Source organism: Coregonus clupeaformis, chromosome 37 (assembly GCF_020615455.1).
Source record: "Coregonus clupeaformis isolate EN_2021a chromosome 37, ASM2061545v1, whole genome shotgun sequence".
In the NCBI taxonomy this organism is placed as follows: domain Eukaryota; kingdom Metazoa; phylum Chordata; class Actinopteri; order Salmoniformes; family Salmonidae; genus Coregonus; species Coregonus clupeaformis.
The window spans coordinates 30,152,306-30,164,882 of NC_059228.1; the positions used below are offsets into that span (position 1 = coordinate 30,152,306).

The 12,577-nt window shown below is 42.6% G+C and overlaps 1 protein-coding gene across 5 annotated transcripts in view; it reads left to right on the top strand.

Annotated features, from left to right (window-relative positions):
* Positions 1-12,577, top strand: part of LOC121553480 (collagen alpha-1(XIII) chain) — a 125,740-nt gene that overhangs the window by 77,994 nt on the left and 35,169 nt on the right. For 4 of the 5 annotated variants that reach the window (XM_041866608.2, XM_041866609.2, XM_041866611.2 and 1 more), the window contains 15 exons: positions 372-407; positions 1,184-1,210; positions 1,496-1,522; positions 3,285-3,311; positions 3,437-3,463; positions 3,630-3,656; positions 4,697-4,768; positions 6,117-6,179; positions 7,935-8,027; positions 8,180-8,221; positions 8,333-8,350; positions 8,968-8,994; positions 9,484-9,519; positions 11,054-11,080; positions 11,718-11,762. In XM_041866608.2, coding sequence (XP_041722542.1) covers positions 372-407; positions 1,184-1,210; positions 1,496-1,522; positions 3,285-3,311; positions 3,437-3,463; positions 3,630-3,656; positions 4,697-4,768; positions 6,117-6,179; positions 7,935-8,027; positions 8,180-8,221; positions 8,333-8,350; positions 8,968-8,994; positions 9,484-9,519; positions 11,054-11,080; positions 11,718-11,762 — 594 coding nt within the window. The remainder of the gene's footprint in view (positions 1-371; positions 408-1,183; positions 1,211-1,495; positions 1,523-3,284; positions 3,312-3,436; positions 3,464-3,629; positions 3,657-4,696; positions 4,769-6,116; positions 6,180-7,934; positions 8,028-8,179; positions 8,222-8,332; positions 8,351-8,967; positions 8,995-9,483; positions 9,520-11,053; positions 11,081-11,717; positions 11,763-12,577) is intronic. The other variant, XM_041866607.2, reaches the window with a different exon arrangement.

The window sequence follows — 12,577 nt, forward strand, 5'->3', positions numbered from 1 at the left end:
TTATTGACATTTACTTATTCAGTTTGTTAGGCTTTTTCTCTTTCGCAGTCGATCTTTATTCGATCGGAAAGCGCCATCCTTTGTTTCTTTAATTATTCTAAAACTATTTTCAGTGTTGTGTTTCACCCTCTTATTTCCTTCTGTTTGAGAGTCAGTTGGTTTTCCCACCGCAACTCACACAGAAGGCTCTCCCGGTAGTCTGCGGGATCACTCCCTCTGTCAAGGTCAATTACAGCTCTGCCCAAATGTATTACTATGGAAGAGAAAAATGGTACTCTCTCACACTGACCCTCTTTCACCATATTTTCATGTCAATCTTCCAGCAGAAAAAGAATCCCTTTAACTCGACTTCTATTTCTGACTCACTTTAGGGACAGCCAGGAACAAGAGGCTTCCCAGGCTTCCCGGTAAGACTTTGCAGCTTCCCCAGTCTTTAAGTCTTTATAATCTGTGTTTTAATGTTAGGTTACTATTTTGCAAGTGGAGCTTTATTATATAGTCGGAGCTCCCAAATGCCAGAAAGTTAGAAATAAGATGTTTCCTGGATGGTAATCTCCCGTGGGCAGATTCTGCATAACCACGAAGTTGACCAAATTACTTGAGATTTTACTTTTGGTTTAACCGAGATTACCTGGCTGGTTAAGTGCATAAGTGCCTTGATTATTGGTCTTGTTTTATTCAAATCTACAGCCTGTCTACTGTCTCCTTTATGCCTCCTAATCAGGAATAGCACCATGTCCAATAGCAAAGCTGGCTCTTTATGTCGAGAGCTTGGGACTATATGGTTCTATCTGCAAAAAGATGATTCTGTGATAATTGGCTTTAAAGTTCTGATGGTTTGAATGGTGTCAGCAATTTTTCTGTTGTATTATTTTGAACTTATCAACATGAATTGGGGTATTTAGAGTACTATATATGTAGAGAATATTGAACAGAACAAGGCTATGTCAATAACTACATTTTGACAAAAACATGCAGATAGAACCTTATAGTCCCAAGCGCTCTAAGTTTTAACATGCTTGTTTTTTTAAACATGCTCTATATTCTCAGTTTTCTTGACCTGGAAATACCTTTCTTCCCCTCCATAAGTAGTTTCATATCAGTGCCGTGGTCTGTGCAGCTATGTGCGTTTTAACTGCTTATAACCTGTGTTTAAATGTCTTCCCCTCTTTTTTGGTCCTAGGGTCCGATTGGGTTGGACGGCAAGCCTGTGAGTTTCACCCCATTCCTGACAAATGTTGAATAATTGAGTAATTGAAGTACTTTAAGAGCCTAGAATCCACCACCTTATGATGATGAGGATAATTAAGTTAATAATGATTAGGGTTATTATTGTAATAAAATCTCTATTAGTATCATTATTGTTATTATAGGATGGAGGTAATAGTGTTATTGATATTTCAAAAAAGTTTCCCCTAGAAACTCAAGGAGACGTAGCTGTAGAAATCGATTTGATTCTTTTACCACATGCATTCACTCTTTTATGCTCACACAGGGACAGAACGGCTTGAAAGGAGACTTGGTAAGCATAATTATACACACAGTTCTGCAGTTAATGTGAAACAGTGTAGATCTATTGCTGTCTGTAGTGTAGAGATACACTCCTGTACTTCCAAAGGACGCAAACACACTCTTTATGTGTTTTGAATGCCTTACAAATAAAAACGTGCACGTTGGTAAATTCTGCTTAAGCACCATTTGTTATCCAGATGAACCTCTTAGCAGGTTATTTACCTTGTGCCCTAAGTGTAGCCACTAAATCCATTGGGAAAACACTGTTGTGGTCTGATTTTATTTAGTTGAATAATGGGATAGCAGTGGGCTGCCTGTTTTAGTGACAGGGAGAATGTCTGGCTGTATTTAAGGAGATGGGGTTTTCAGCTGTAATCCACTCTCGGGTTCTCAAACAGACTGGAGGTAAAACAGACTGAGATAAAACACAAAGGCAAACAATAGCTTGACTTGTCCATTTCATGCATATGGTGATTCTAATTCTTCGAGAGTCAAATTATTTTGAGTTTTCCAAGGAAACACTTAAATACACCTCTAAATATACAGTATAAAATAACAAATAAAACAGGCAGACCACAGAAAGCATAAATTGGTGCATAAAAGGCTCTTCTCCAAAAGAATCACTACAAAATGACTTATTTTGGCTTCAGAGATATACACATTTCTCCACTGAGGTGTCAGGGGATACAGACTTCGATTAATCCCATTACTGTGACACCATTATAGGCCCACATGAATCCTGTGGAGCTCTCTGTGAGGCTTCTGAATGAGACACAATGACTGTTGAACGTCCCTTACCCCTTCACCTCCAGCCCTGTGACCGCTGGACATATCTCATCTAGGGGGTTGAATCATTCTTTTATTGATCACCTTCCTCTCCAATTCGGAGCCTCGTCTCCTTTTCAATGGCAATAAAAACCTGTTCACCTAAAGACTATATTCTTCTTGGACGATGTTTGTGGTGCCCCTGGAAGCTGTTTCTACGTCTAGTCCTCCTGGCCAGCGGTCTGGCTTTTATCAGGCCAGCTGCTGATTTTAGGGGCCTTTGTGTCTCTGTTAGAAAGCCATTACTCTTTGTTGAACTTGGAGAGTTATCATGAGGGGGCTTTGTTTTATTAGGGGGTATTCACGTCGGCTGTCTTTCGCTTGGAGCGTGTTTGGAGTGCTGCCTTCCTACAGAAGCTCACGTGCAGGGAGCCGGCCTGGGCCAACACAAATGGCATGCCTGTCCGGGGCCAAGTGGGATAGATAATGTTCGATGTTGATTAATGTTAATGTTAATTTAATAAGCCACTTTTCCTCTCCTCCTACACCCCCAACAACTGTCAAACAGTATTTTAAAGGGTACCGAAGGCCAGTCCGTTAAATGCATAGATGAAGTCTTTCCAGTCTCCACAATGCCTTTATGGAACTCCTATGCACCAGGGTCACAGTCATGGAGTGTGCTTGATGTGTCCAACTGTGCCCTTTCCCTGGGTTCATTTATCAACTAGTCCTGCGCCACTGACAGATGTTAGACAGCTCTCCCCAGGCCTTGATGTGTAGTCAAACAGAGCAGAGCAGGCAATGACAAGTGGTTGGTACAGCCCTTTGGTTGGTGTGCCTATTGGATCTAGTTGAAGTGTCCATTTATCCTCTTAAAACATATTTTTTATCACATGCATTGTACAGTGAAATTAAAGGTTGTACTTATAAAATGCTGATAGCTTGATAACATTACGTTTTTACATGGTTTTAATCTGTTGATTGATATACTGTTTATTACTTTTTAGGGTCAACGTGGTCCCAAAGGAGTTCCAGTAAGTTTCTTTTCCTTTCAGGTTTTGACAGCTTTTCTGATATTTGACATTAGTTGATTAATGTGTCTCTCTCTCTTCACAATGATTCATTCCTCTCTCCTTCTTCACCCTTTTTTACCTACTAGGGTGAATCTGGTCCGAAAGGGGAAAGGGTGAGTTTTTCAGTGACATTTTCTGTATCTCTGAGAGCTATATTCACCCATAATGTTAGTGGTATAATCCACTGTAAGGTAACATAAAAGTGTTTATTACAAAATCACAAGGTTTTCGTTTGAATGGTGAGTCTCTAACTCACTATCCAGCTCTCTCTCTCTCTAGGGCGTATGTGGAGACTACAGTCACCGGGTAAGTGAATATTAATTCATGTATAACTTGGAATGTTTATAAAGTGACTCTAGATGACCATACTGAACTGTAATAATGTTGTTGCTGGAAAAATTATCTCTCAGTGATCTCTTACAGTAGCACCGCAATGGATGGTGCTAAAATGTGCTTGTATGCTGACTTGCAGTCTCTGATGTGTTCTCTGTAGCAAATAACATTGTTCTCTTCACAGGTACAGACATAAACAAAGTGAATTGTGGGGTCTGCACTGTAATAGCAGTGTGTTGAAGTAATACAAAATCAAAAAAGAGGCAAGACAAATGAGTCTATGATGGGTAGCACATGCAACACATAAGAGGCAGGCAGCCCCATTATGCAAATCAGGCCTTCTCTCAGGGGCTTGGCTGTTTGAGTGAAAACAAGGCAATTACTGGTAGCCTACTGGAGCATACACTACATGATAAAGGTCTATGTGTGGGGGTGCCAAGAAAAATACTCTTCTGTGTACTCAGGGATTGTTCAGATAGCTAAGTCCATTTCCAATGTAATTCAACCTCCCATTATGTAATGGCTTCTGTAAAGTATTTTGTTTCCCCAGTAAAGAATACTGTAGGTATCAAAGAGCTCATGACAACAACTCAAAGCATGTTGAAAATAATGCTTATTTGATATACTCTGCAACATGTGTAGGCTAAATAAACAAGTATTGCAGAGAATGTGTAGTTGAGAGGGAGAAGGTCAGAGCATTTGGGGTTGTTTAAAACCTTCAGCCTGTGCTGGTTCCCCCGCCATACTGTGCATGCATTGGATTGTTTTCACACAAGTCTCGGAGCCCCCCGGCACACACACTGCATGGGAGGTCCCTGCCAGCGGGTGGTTCCACTTAGGTCCTCCTTGTCCTACAGGGGGAACCGGGAGGGATGGGGAGGAGGGGGATTAGGCTCAAGCAGGATGCTGTTCAACAGAGTGGGAGGGGGGAGCATGGGTGTGTTGGTGTTTCAGCAGTGAGACGGAGATATCAACAGTTATTCTATGTGGGTGTGTGGCCCGTGTGGGTGTAGGGCCTCTTTGTACAGGATCTTCCAGTGAAAACCCTGGCTGCTGTACGTTCCAGTCAGGCTCTGACGTTTAAGGTTTGTGGGTGACCCCAAAACTGTGTCCCAGTCGTGCCGCAAAGAGAGCCAGTGCTCCACTCCCAGGCGTACCTACCCCTCTGTCCTCCACAAGTGGGGTCAACAGGTTACAGTAGAGGAGTGCTGTTCTCCAAACCAGGCCTGGTTCTCATACTGTCCACTGTTTATCTAGATTCAGAGTGGACATATTATGACAGACATCGGCCTCAATTTTCAACTCTTTCATTCATTATATTTCTGAATGCCAGAAAATGCACCACATAATGTATTTTACTCTATTGGTTTTGTGTCAAAAAGCCATTTTACATCTTCAGTCTACTTTTTGGGTCAATTTAAGTTGGTGCGATTTGCGGCATGTGGGTGTGTATGGTGGATAGCTCCTGCAATGGTGGGAGATTAACAACACACTTGCCTACTTTTCATTTATTTCCTTCTCCTCCCTGTCTCTGCTTATCAATAATCACATACTGTATATATTTCCTCATTGATACCTCAGCATATCATTTTACTTGATCAATGTTATGTTAAATCTAGTTTCAAACGTCTTTGGCACTGACAAATGTATTTGGCAACTTCAGATAAAGTGATTTTGATATTAAAAAGGTGGGGACATAATAAAAAAAATATATATATATATCCCTTCCATCAAGTTGGAAATATATACTCTATGTTAAAAGTAGTCAAGTTGTACAGATCAGGTTCTGCTGTATTTGAATGGGGAAACTTTACCTGATAATGCTGGTGAATCTCAACAGAAGCGGCGTATTGTACAGCCCTGTGTTGGAGGATTGGCCACAGTAAGTCTGTACTCTCTTTGTGGCAAGACTGAATCCTACCTGATCTCCACTCAGCTACAACAGGACAGGGGGCAGGAGTACAGTTGATCTGGGTGATTTGATGTCTAAACAACTAAACTGCTGCTCTTATACAAACACCCAATGGGGCTGCCTATTGCTTAAACTGGCAGCATTTTATCTGATCAATTACTATGTTGTACAGTATTTGACCTGAAATAAGGTAGTGTTTATCATGGTATCAGTATCCAATCTGACCATCAAGGCACATCAACACTCCCATTTGACACCAACTCCTGGCCCCTAATTTGCACTGTTGTTACTTTGCTCGCTCTCTCTCTTTCTCTCCCACCTCCTCTCTTCTCTCCCTGCCTTGCCATTTTCTTGCTGTTCACTCTCATGTTTTGTTTATATTTCTCTCATTCTTCTTCTCCCTTCCCAAACCCCCCTCCCCTTCTCATTCTGTCCTGTTTCCTTTCCCTGGCCTCCTGGTGAACTTGTTGCCCCGTGACTTTCTTATACCGCTGGCCACCTGTGCTTTGTGACTTCAGCAGATGTTGCCCATCACCGTGCGCAACATGCCCCAAATAAGCCCTCTAATCCTAAAGCGCCTCAAGGTACATTTCTCTCTGCCAATTCCTGCCCCTTTCTGCCTTTCTCTGGATGCCAACCGCTGTCGACCTCCGCCAAACCCCCCGTAACCCTCTGTTAACCCTCTATGGCACCTGGGTGTCTCAAACCTGAATTCTGTGATAAGAAGACAAGGATAGTGTCAGAGATAGATACAGACCTGGTAGATACAGTTGGGATCCCAAAAATAAACAAAACGATACTATTTACTTTGAGCATATTCGTGACCATAGAGGGTTAAGAAAAAAAATCAGATATATGCAGTGGATTATATAAATAGCTCAGACTTCAAGGCCAATTTAAATTCCATTAATGTGAATGAAATGTCGAAAAATCCCAACTTGACTTGTTAACTGGTCCAACAAATCCTGCTTTTCTGTGGGAAAGAAAGCAGTTTTTAGGCAAAACATAAAAAGCCTAGCTTCTATGATTTCCATAACTTTAGCAAAGATATGAAAAGAACAGGAAAGAAAAGTGACCTTTTTCTGGCAGGAAGTGAGTCTTCTCCAATCCTCTGAAAGGACCTCAGTGTCCCTCCCTGTGCCCAGAGCCCAGCCTGCTCTGTTAGAAAGAGGGCCCCTGGCACAGGTGGACCCCTGTTGGCATCCCTCCTCCATCTTGTTTCCCCAGGTGTGCAGTCTCTTTGTGCCAGGATGGAATACCTTGTTTGGAGACAATGCTACACACTGTGGTAGATCCAAGACTAAAGACATAGAGGGGAAATACCACCCAGACCCAGGCAGAATTGGCTCTGCTTTTTAAATTGAGCCCCTGGAATCAGTCCGGTGCAGCATAACGGAATGTGTTCATTTAATGGAAGCACACCCGGATCATAAATCATAGCTAGACACATCCATCCTGCATGGAATTGATAATGTGGATGGATGTGTTCCGGGTTATCTGAGCCTCGATGTCAGGCCTGGCAACAGAAGCAGAAGCATGGTGTAGCCTACTCCACAGTGATTAGGAAGTGTTTAAATTCAAGGCCATTATTGTGTATTATGAAGTTTCTAAAGCTAAACCACATGTACAGTAATAAATAATCTGTTTATTGTATAAAAAGGAAATGACCTTGGAGATATTCACTGATATGGTTTTAGTATAGTAAGTAAGCCAATAAATACATTTCTAAGAAAGTATATTTTCTGAGTTTGGTCAAGTAAAGAAAGTAGACGGTTTGAGACATAATCAATGGGATCGTATAACGATGAGCTATACACTGGAATATCAAGACAAGTTTAGTAGAGGTGTAGGTTCTCTTTCCTCTTCGTATCCGTTCCTCATAAATATTTTAGTCCTGATTTTGTTTAGTCTTCTATATTGTTTTGGATATTTCCCCTGGCTCACAGTTGAGTTTCCTCAGATGAACAATAAAGAGAGATCAGTTGGAGTTTTTGGTGCCTTGAAGTAACACGCCACTCAAAGATCGTAAGATGCTACAGAAAAGACAGCTTGTGCCCTTGTTTATGTCAATGAGTTGGTACTGCTGAAAACACAAACTGGTTTTGACAGGATAAACCATTGAAGCACACAAAAACACAAATATATCCTAATTTGAATTCAAAGTGGTATTCTCTCCAAACATGGTGCCCAATGAAAATAAACACCCTTATAACTATCCTATCAGTCTTGATTTCTACTAATATTGCCCGCCATAAAACTCCCAGTATGTGTAGTGCTTTGATGTGTTACGTTGGCATGGCCTGGCATCGCGTAGCAGATGGTAACTGTAGGTCTCTCAGCAGGGCGAGCCTGGAGTTCAGGGCCCACCAGGACCTCCCGGCCCCCCAGGGACCTCAGGGACCCCCGGACTGAACGGCGCAAGTGGACCACCGGTGAGTCCCCTCAACCAGCTGACCACCACCATCAGGACTGGACCAGTGACTTATTGAGGCAGAGGCTATGGCCAAGGAAGTGAAAATGTTATGAGTGTTTGCCCAGAAGATTATTGTATCGGTGATGTATATTTTTCCTTAATCTGATGTAGGGTAAACCCGGTGAACCAGGAAAACCTGGAAAAGATCCAAGGGTGAGTTTGGATTATGCCTCTTGCATTTTCCTGGACTTATGTATTTTCCTAATGGAAATCTGATATTGACGTGCTTGTGACCTTTTCATCTTCCTTTCCCATTTTCTCCAGCTCCTACCAGGGATGAAGGTAAACATCATTTTTATTCTCCATAATCAACACCATTATACATAAACTAAACATAAATGGACACGAATTACCACTACTTATAGCTGCACATATGAAATGCAAATGATCCGTGATTGGCACATATCTCTCGATTGTCAAGTGTAGCTTCCAGTCATTCTGTATCTGAAGTTGATGTTAGGAAGCCTACAGGGTGTGTATTTGTGTTCTCTGTGTTGCTATTGGACTAGAGGACTATATTTCTCCTGTTTATGGCCATGGATTATTAAGAATGAGGAATTTAGATTGTGGAGCATGGAAACAGACAGGGAGGGCCTTTAAAGCAGCTCGCCCAACCAACTTCTCCATAAAAAACGAAAACAAGTTCATATCACAGCCAGAAGTTGAAAGAAGTGTGCCCTGTAACTTTTGATTGGCTTTCACAACAAGGAATACCTTCCCTGAACTGGACTGTGGCAAGATATGGCCATCTGGTTGGAAACCAGTCTTTGAACTCCCCAAATTGAATTAAAGTAGTGCGTTATCTTTTGTTGACCCATCCATGTAATGAAAGAGGAGGCATAACTACTACACATGCTGTCTGTTACAGTGACTTTATATTAACCTTTCTGTCATTTCAGGGTGAGCCAGGCATGCCAGGAATAAAGGTAGGTTTTGGATCTCAATTAAAGCTTAAATACATAGCTTAATTGGAATTTGTGGTCTCTTGAAACTCACAAATTGTGCATTTCATGATTGATAGATATTTCAAGTTAGAGGAAAAGTAATGACCGTCTATTATTTTTTATTTATTATCAAGCACCTGCTGGGATTAAGGCACAACCAGAAGGAAGATATTTCATTTAATCATCCTACGACTTGATTGAAAAACATGCTGTTTGCTGCTTGTCAGAATGGCTACATTCATACAATGAATGTGCCGATCGACAATGGGCTGTGTTCTCTAGCAGAAGTTACAGACTAGAGATAGGAAATCCAGTTGTTGAGAACAAGAGTTAGGTGGATTGTACAAATCATTGTGATCTGTCTTGCTGTCATCTGCAGTTCTGCACCCTGTTACTTTTTCATTCTTTCATTTTCACCCTCCTCTTTCTCATTCTGTGTCTCCGTTTTTTCTTTGTGTCTTTCTTCCATAGGGTGAGGTTGGCCCTGCTGGTCCTGAAGGCCCGAAGGTATTTCTATGAACATTATTACCTGTTGATAAGTTTCATTTGACCTGTTCCACTCACCAAACTATCAGCAGGACCAGAAATCAGCATGCAACCATTCCTGTACCTCAGTGTACTTCCTACATCAATGAAATAGCACAGGTTTTATATTAAGAGCTTAAACTGCTCAGAGTGAATTATATTTATATACCCAGGCCCAACTGCAGCCGTACTCCATCCTAACCATGGGCTTTTTCTCCCTCTGCTCTCACAATGTCCTTTAGTATTATACTATACTGTATAGGAAATCCAGGGATGGACACAATCCCATACCATCATTGGTCAAGGGAGCATTCCTCTCACACAAGCACACACACACACTCTCCCACTGGGAGCTAACCTTGTCTTTGAAGTGCTGCGGGGTGCAGAGAGAGCCGTGCCTCTTAAACTCTCCACGTGCCTGTCCTTCTCCACTTTTCCATGGCTTAATGGACTTCCTCTGGAAGGCTCACTCTCACAGCCTCTGCCCTTCACTGAGCTGGGCTCAGCCAGCACACAGTGTGACTGCACAGAGAGAGAGGGGGGGAATAGGGGTAGAAGGAGCGAGAGAAAGAAAGAGGGAAAGAGATAGTGAAAAGGGAAGAGAGGGAAGAGGAGAATGGTGTAGAGAGAGGGTGAGAAAAGAGTAGGAGAGAAAGAAAAAAGAGGGATTGAGGGAGAGGGAGAGAGAGACCACAACAGCCTGCAAGGCTCTCACATCCCCCAACAAAACAGGGTCACATCCACACGAGCCTCTGGAGCAGGTTAAACGTCTTAGCCATCTGGGCAATGTCAAACTGTTTGGCTGCCAAACTGTTTGGCTGTCAGCAAACCACAACCCCTCTATGACGTGATCCATTTTCAAAGTCATTAGTACACTACCTCAAGTGAGATATTGAACGTTTGATTCAAACCGGGTGAGGTTGTAAAATAGATATTTCTGTATGACAATTGCCATTTAATGACTTATGTTTGACCCGTATTTTGGGGAACTCTGGAAGAACCTACAGCTCCCAGCTCCTGGTTATGTTATAGCCTTGTAAACTCCAGCTTTCCTCCATCTCACTGTTTTCCCATGAAGCTCAGTCTGGTTTATGAGGAGGTTGGTCAACCCTACAGTAGGTTACCCAGAGGACGATCATAGCCATGGTCTTATGAGGAGAATTTCACCCCTTTGAAAGTTAGTATTGCACTTTAGATGTTCCGAGGTGTTTGAGTTACTGAAATGTGAAGGCATTGAAATACAAACTCTCCCATGTTCCCACTGCACCCTGGTCCAATACCTTTCTGTAGCTGCGACAAACGTTTGCTCATAAGTCCACTGCTTTCAGAGTGTATTGCACCATCTGGTGGCATTCTACAGGAGTGTAACTACATTTACAGCGGCAGAAGGAGAGGGTCTTCCTCTCAACTTCAACTAGCTGTATTTTCATGTATTGAAAAAGAAATCAAAGGAATTATTTATAATATGTAACTAACTGTTTTGTGTTTCTCTGTTTCATTCTCTTTCCTTCCATAGGGACTGAAGGGAGACCTAGGGCTGAAGGTAAGAGCCTTATTAAATCTCACCCTCTCTCTGTGTGTTGTTGGTTAGATAGGTAGTATGAGCAATGGTGTCTCACAGGCTCAATGTGAATTTCTTGGACAGTCAAAAACACAATGTGGGAGTTCTGGCTGCTTATTGTTTAGCCGACACCTGCTGAAGCACAAATAGACCCCAGAGACCGCACACCACTGACTTTGGTCCGTTAATATATTTTCATGAATGGGCTGAATTATCTCACTAAAAGCCTCGCAGGAGAGGAACCTCCCAGTGAAAACATGTGGTAGTGGGTGTGCAGCTGCCAGCCGGTAGCAGGTTGTTAATATCTAAAGTAAACCGGGAGTCTTTATCTGTAGACATAGACAAACCCTGGGCCGGTTCCTGAGTCTGGTCGAGATATCATCCCAGTTCAAAAAGCCCAAGTGGCGTGGCCTTGTCCTGTGTAATTCCCTCCTGGTTAGTAGGGTGGAATATTCACCTCCCCCTTCAGTCCAGGGACCACCATGACAGGCCTCATAGCCCAAAAGCTTAGATGTTGATGAATGGAATACTTATTTCCCTTGGTACCGTTGGTTGTCTTTTGATTTCCTCTATTTGAAATAGCATGATTGCTTTGCCCATGTCTCCATCCACACTGTAGGGAGATGAGGGGAAGACAGGTCTCATAGGGGAAAGGGGAGAAAAGGTATAATGGAAGCTATATGTGGAGTGTGGCATCTTGAGAAGTTATTTTATCACTGTGGAGTTTGTTATGGCTTGTTTGAGATAATCACCCTAATAGAGTTTGTGCTGTTGAAATTGCAAATGGTCTTTCAATTATCTTAACATTGATGTTTTCTTAAATCAGAAGGCAAATGTTTATTTCAGTCATCACAATATGTGGGCAAATGTGCTCTGAATGATTGATCTTAAACATCATGTCATGCAATCAAAGAAACAGACCAAATGGGGGTGGGAGGAGCCTTCCAGAAGAAATGTGGCTGTTTTGCCCATCGCTGCTGACATGAATGCTTCAACAACAACTGGGCTGCTCTCATCCACCCATTCCCCCTCTGGGATTTGAACACGTGCCCCCCAGGCCTTCTCAGTCCTTTGACTTTGACTCAGTCTCTTATAGACAGTGAGAAGTGGCCTCTATGGGACATTCTCCAGTGACGTGACCGACTGATGTAGCATGGCCATTTGTTTTCTTACCTGTCAGCTCCCTCCCTTGAGTCTCGGACTCACGGCCGACCGTTTCCATGGTGAACATCCCCGCTTCCTCGGCCCGAGACACCCAAAACAGCAGTAGCAGCCGGCGTGTGTTTCCCCCATTAGACTCCACAGATGGAGGAATTGGGAAAGAGAGAGAAAAACACTTCAAGGAAGGGCGCTTTTAGCAGGGACATGGTATCCACAGCAACAGTGGGGTTGTGAGAGGAATGGCTCGAATTGTTTTATACTAAAGAGAAAGTGCTTTTGCAGGCAAACGGTTCAAAGCTGCAATAGATTCACCTTAGG